Below are 5,392 nucleotides of genomic sequence, written 5' to 3'. Positions count from 1 at the left end.
TGCTATTCTTGTTATATAAATCGTTATTTGCGATGTAAATATTTTATGCACTTTATAACTCTGTGACTCCCTAATTGATTTTCCCTTCATCTACCGAACAATGAATGACTTCGAAATTGAATAATTGTCAATTATACATAATTTATGTTTCGATTTGTTTTCTCTGGATATTGAATTAATATTGAACTTGTATAAATTTATTAGGCATTAATAAAATTAATTACTAATAATTACATAACTATTGGAATCGATTAGAATCTATAGTTTTATATTTTTTTTTCTTAAAAATCATATTTCCATCAAATTGGGAAAATGCTGCAGTTAGAAAATTTATATTCGTATATTTGCGCATTGTTTTATATTTACTTGCTACATTTTAGGCGTCTGGAGGAATCGGAAAAAAAGCGACAGGCTATGATGCAAGCAATGAAAGATCAGAGCAAAGCAAAAGGTCCAAACTTTACTATCCAGAAGAAGGATCTTTCGGTGAATACTTTTTCATTTCTCTCTCTCTCTCTCTCTCTCTCTCTCTCTCTCTTTCTCTCTCTCTCTCTATTGTCAGCAGCAATTGGACTATAACTTTTTCTAACTGGGAATTCGCTCATGTGAATTTAGGGTAATCTTACATCGGCACAACTTGAGCGTAACAAGACGAAAGAGCAGCTCGAGGAGGAAAAGAAGATCTCCCTTAGCATTCGCATCAAGCCCTTGGAAATCGAAGGTCTGGCCATTGAAAAGCTCCGTACTAAGGCTACCGAATTGTGGGAGGCCATAGTCAAACTTGAAACCGAAAAGTACGATCTGGAGGAGCGACAAAAGCGTCAGGACTACGATGTGAGTTTTTACTATAAAAATACTAAAAATTATTTTGCTTTATTTGGAGAATATAAATTTATCGCGTTCTTAATAAAAAATTTAAATTGTCACTATACGAAATAAGACTTCTTGTTTGTTATGCAAGATTTTACAAAATTTTTAATGGTACAAGAGCGACAGCTTTAACGAATAAAAGATTACGTAAGGGCAGATTTATTTATACGCGCGTATAATAATTTTATAACGTATGGGTCTCATAAAAATAGAAAGGAAGAAAAAGAAGTATACATTGACCATTTCCGCTTGGGAAATAAGTTACTCGGACACGAGTTTAATTATAGTCCATGTTGTTTTCCAGCTGTATTGATAAATCGATATTGCCCTTTTATCGTAGCTTAAAGAGCTGAAGGAACGTCAGAAGCAACAACTGAGGCACAAAGCCTTGAAGAAGGGTCTCGATCCCGAGGCGTTAACTGGCAAATATCCCGTACGTAATGTCTATATGTCAGATAAAGAAAAAGTAAACAGGAAGAAATTGTCATTAAATCGAGTCGCTTGTTCACAGCCGAAAATCCAAGTCGCCTCCAAGTACGAGCGTCGCGTCGATACCAGGTCCTACGACGACAAGAAGAAACTTTTCGAGGGCGTAAGTATACTTCCTAACTTATTCAATACATTAAGATTTATTCGACGGTCTACTCCCTACTCTCAGAATACGAAATCAAATCCAGAATTCTCTCACTTTGCGACACGTGAACTTTTTTTACATTCGGACAGTCAGATATAAATCACCATGAAGACGCCACATATATACACGTATACAAAAGTAGGAATTCGTTCCCGTTACATAATTCACAAATAAACTATCGGACATGGTAGGAAATGCACATAATTTGTATGTAAGAATATCGATTAGTGAGCATATTGTCGATTGAATCGTAGGGCTATGACACGCTCTTAGCGGAGATCAACGAGAAAACGTGGAAACAGAAAACAGAACAATTTATGAAGCGCACCAAAAGTGAGTTCAACCGTGATCTCTCTCTGTCACTGTCACCCACTTGCCCCACCTTGCTTGCCTTGTTGATTGTATCTCCTCACGGACGACCGTGTTTCTAATTTATGTATACTTGTTCCGTGTTCTCGTTGACTAAACGGTCGAGATGGCTGCCCAGCCACGTACATATTGCTGTGTTCGTGTTAATTGATTCGATGGTATACGCAAAAGCGCCGTATACCATATTTTTATTTGTGCTCACACATCGATGGCGATTTCTTTTTTTTATTCACGTGCACTGCCCACGAGAGATTGCGACAGCAGTCACCAATCACGAAAATAATCTCGCTCTTTAATAACTCTGTCGGCGTCTGCAAATTTGTCCACGTTCCCACCTCACGTTCTCTCTCTGAAATCACAAGTTCCTCGGTACTTTCCCCCTCGACGAGTTAAGAGCGGATGTTTGATGACTTATCCTCGTTTCCCACGCGAAATTCGAGAATTCATTCGTTAAATGTCAGAAGCGGAGCATCGGAGATCGCAACCCAGAACTGGAAGTACGATTATATACAATCGTGAAAATAGATGACCTTTGTGACGTTATAATTCTGTCAACCGTGACTGTCAGCCCTATAACTTCGCCACGGAGAGACTTGTACGGCCCAGAGAAAGCAACAGTACGGATAGAGAGGGTTTTTTTCCCAGGCGAAAGGTCCCGATGTGTGAGAGTAACCCCTAGCATGCCATTCTGTCCGTTGATGTTTCAGGGTCTGACTGAACAGCTGAAGGAGACCATGGAGAAGCAGTGGGCCGAACAGAAGCAACAGTTCATGGGTCGTCAGAAGAGTACGTATGAACTCCGCTTTCGAGGCTTCGAGCTGGCACCGGAGGAAATCAAGAGCTTTAAAAAAGCTTTCGGTGCTCCTCGAAACGTCGAGTAACGAACGTAATTACGGAGAAAAATTCAGGAAAAATCATATTTTTCTCTAATAAATATAATGATAGCCGACGTACTTGACATTATTAGAGTTATGCAAAATCAGTATAAATTTATTTCGAAACGATAAGACGTTAATTTGCTTTAATTAATATCTCGGATATCCATCCGAAAGTTCCTCCGCGCTTGTTTTTGCCGTTATCTCGTGGAATTCTAATCCGGTACGTTTAACAATTAGCGCATTTCACGTTCTTCCCCTAATTGTGCAAAATTAATCCGTCACTTTCCATGGATAATAGCGAAGTTACCTAAGTGGTTCGGTGAGCGACCGGGCAAGAAGGCGGGCGATCCCGAATCACCAGAGGGCGAGGAGGACGTGAAGGCTGCCGTCGACGACGACCTCGAGGAGCCGCAGTTCGACGAAGAGGAGGAGGAGGAGGTCAAGGAGGAAGGTGAGGAGGAAGAGGAGGAGGAGGAGGAAGAGGAGGAGGAGGAGGAGGAGGAAGAAGAGGAGGAGGAAGAGGAGGAGGAGGAAGAGGAGGAATAAATCCTCCGGCGTCGCTTCGGCGCATCTATACGGATGTTAAGGAAAAGCGTATCTCAAAAGTTTCAAAAAATAATCGTTGCACAGTCTCGTTAACACTTTTCGAACAAAGATCGAGCGTAGTCAGTGGCCAAGTCGGTAGATATGCCTACAACGTCGACGATCTTCCATCTACTTCCGTAAAAACCGTCGCGGACTCCTCAACTTCGAGATACGAAGAACGTCGAGGTGGACGAGACGGACGACGGATGCTGCTTCTGTAGTAAACCACACATTCTACTACTGTCACTTGTACGGCCGCTACTGCTACTCTACTATTATCTATTATTAAACTACTACTACTCCTATTGTTACTATTGCTACTACTACTTCTCTACTATTATTATTACTATTATTATTATTATACTGTACAAACGCAGGCACACAAATTATTAAAATAAAACGATTTATCATATAAAGCCCGTCATTCTTTGAAAAGTTTATTTATGCTATCTTGTTCTACAGTCATCCTGCGGTATCCTTAGAAGAAAAAAATTTTTTTTAAATATATTAAGTAAAGTAAAAGCGTTTATTCAGAAAAAGAAACAGTTTTTTTAATGTAACACTCTCAAAGCTATAGTACTTTTCTCTGCATCTATCTCATGCAGTCTATCTTTATCTCTGACATGGATGTTCGATTTCAAAGCTCTAAGCGAAACATTCTGCATACGTTATTACGCCATACACGCTTCCCGCGATAGGTCTTATCGTAAAACTGACGTGTTGCCCTTGGCTATACGGAAGCACTGATTCGCTTGCGGTTTTGCTTATCGAGACAAGATACAGGAGCATTTTGCCGACGACGTAATGGATACGCTGATGATAAAGCACACACTCGTGTCGAGTGCGGTCTCGACAGAAGGAAGTTTTGAGAGTGAGTTAAGTATCCCATTGCAAACCTACTCAGTCATTTCGCCGAGTAGCAGTGTGATGTTGACAATAGCTGTTACGCAAAAACACCGATGCTTCTGTCATTATCTAACGGAACGTAGGCTTAAAGTTCGATAAACCCGGACTCGCCGCATCTGTACTATACACCATCGATACGAGTTAATAAATTTTTCTCATTTTTACGTAAATTTTGACGAACCGTTTGCGTGCGAAAGTTAAATTGTTTTGGCAGCAGTTTTAATAAGAAATTTGACATTTTGATTTGGAAAATTAAAAAAATTTTTGGATTTCAAATACATTATGAATTTTTAATTTTAAAATGCAATCTGTCTAAAATTGCACAGGTCGAGTTTAAGTTTCTCGATATCTGATTCTGCTGCATTGTACCTTTGGGACAAACGGTTCGAGAAGTCCCGTCAAGCCGTGAGATTCGCGTGAGAAGTGCGAGAAATAGTTCCTCGGAAATAGCGGCGACGCGCGAAGAAGGAGCCAAAGCGCGGTGCCAGAAAAAAAGGAAAGATGCCGTCATCGGAAATAGATTCTTGCGCGCGGGCTCGCGCGACGGCCTCAGGAGTGCGAGCACTCGTCGCCGAGCGGACGTCGCGCGCGGCGGCGACGCGACGATCCGCCGCGATTAGAATTGCAAGCGGCAACGCGGATGAGAACAATGGCACGAGAACGGGACGAGGCGGAGTGACGCGATTAGCGATAGAGCTGATCCGTGCCCGTTCCTGCCCGGTGATTAATTGCTCACTCGTCCGGCGCTGCTAAGACTGCTCAAGTAGCGGCAGCGGAGGGACTAAGCGGCAGTCAGGAAATATATTCAGTCGTCACGCAACACTAACGATCCGTTACTTTTGAGAAGTTTTCTTCCGGAAAAAGAAAAGGTAGAGAAGAGGGCGAGGGACGTGCGACGATTTGTGAGAAAGACAAGTTCAAACTTTTTAAAAAACGAAGGCAAAATCGAAAAGAATGACCCCGCCCAAGGTTCAGAAGCGAAGAGATATAGGAACGTTCGATCAATGTAATATATTCGCACATTTTTCCTCGGCCATTTTGGTCTCGGTTTTTAAATCCGTTTAGCCTCGTTTAGCGTTTCCCTAAGTTCGTACAACGATTAAGTCGCTCGACGGTCGCTCGAAGCCATCGCTAGCGCCCGATGCGCATA

General features: G+C 41.7%; 1 protein-coding gene across 10 annotated transcripts in view; it reads left to right on the top strand.

Annotated features, from left to right (window-relative positions):
• The window catches only part of LOC105453592 (troponin T), a 14,067-nt gene extending 10,296 nt beyond the window's left edge, over nt 1–3,771 (top strand). For 6 of the 10 annotated variants that reach the window (XM_011695764.1, XM_011695717.1, XM_011695709.1 and 3 more), the window contains 6 exons: nt 381–486; nt 616–834; nt 1,211–1,303; nt 1,382–1,462; nt 2,581–2,659; nt 3,050–3,771. In XM_011695764.1, coding sequence (XP_011694066.1) covers nt 381–486; nt 616–834; nt 1,211–1,303; nt 1,382–1,462; nt 2,581–2,659; nt 3,050–3,297 — 826 coding nt within the window. In that variant the 3' untranslated portion in view covers nt 3,298–3,771. Of the gene's footprint in view, nt 1–380; nt 487–615; nt 835–1,210; nt 1,304–1,381; nt 1,463–1,758; nt 1,838–2,580; nt 2,660–3,049 lie in introns of all 10 variants that reach the window. The other 4 variants (XM_011695754.1, XM_011695748.1, XM_011695741.1 and 1 more) reach the window with 4 other exon arrangements.
• The last annotated feature ends 1,621 nt before the right edge of the window (nt 3,772–5,392 follow it).

Source organism: Wasmannia auropunctata, unplaced genomic scaffold, assembly GCF_000956235.1.
Source record: "Wasmannia auropunctata unplaced genomic scaffold, wasmannia.A_1.0 LD336106.1, whole genome shotgun sequence".
NCBI classification, from domain to species: Eukaryota; Metazoa; Arthropoda; class Insecta; order Hymenoptera; family Formicidae; genus Wasmannia; species Wasmannia auropunctata.
Note: the sequence above shows the minus strand (reverse complement) of the source record. Positions and strands in the feature narration are given on the sequence as shown.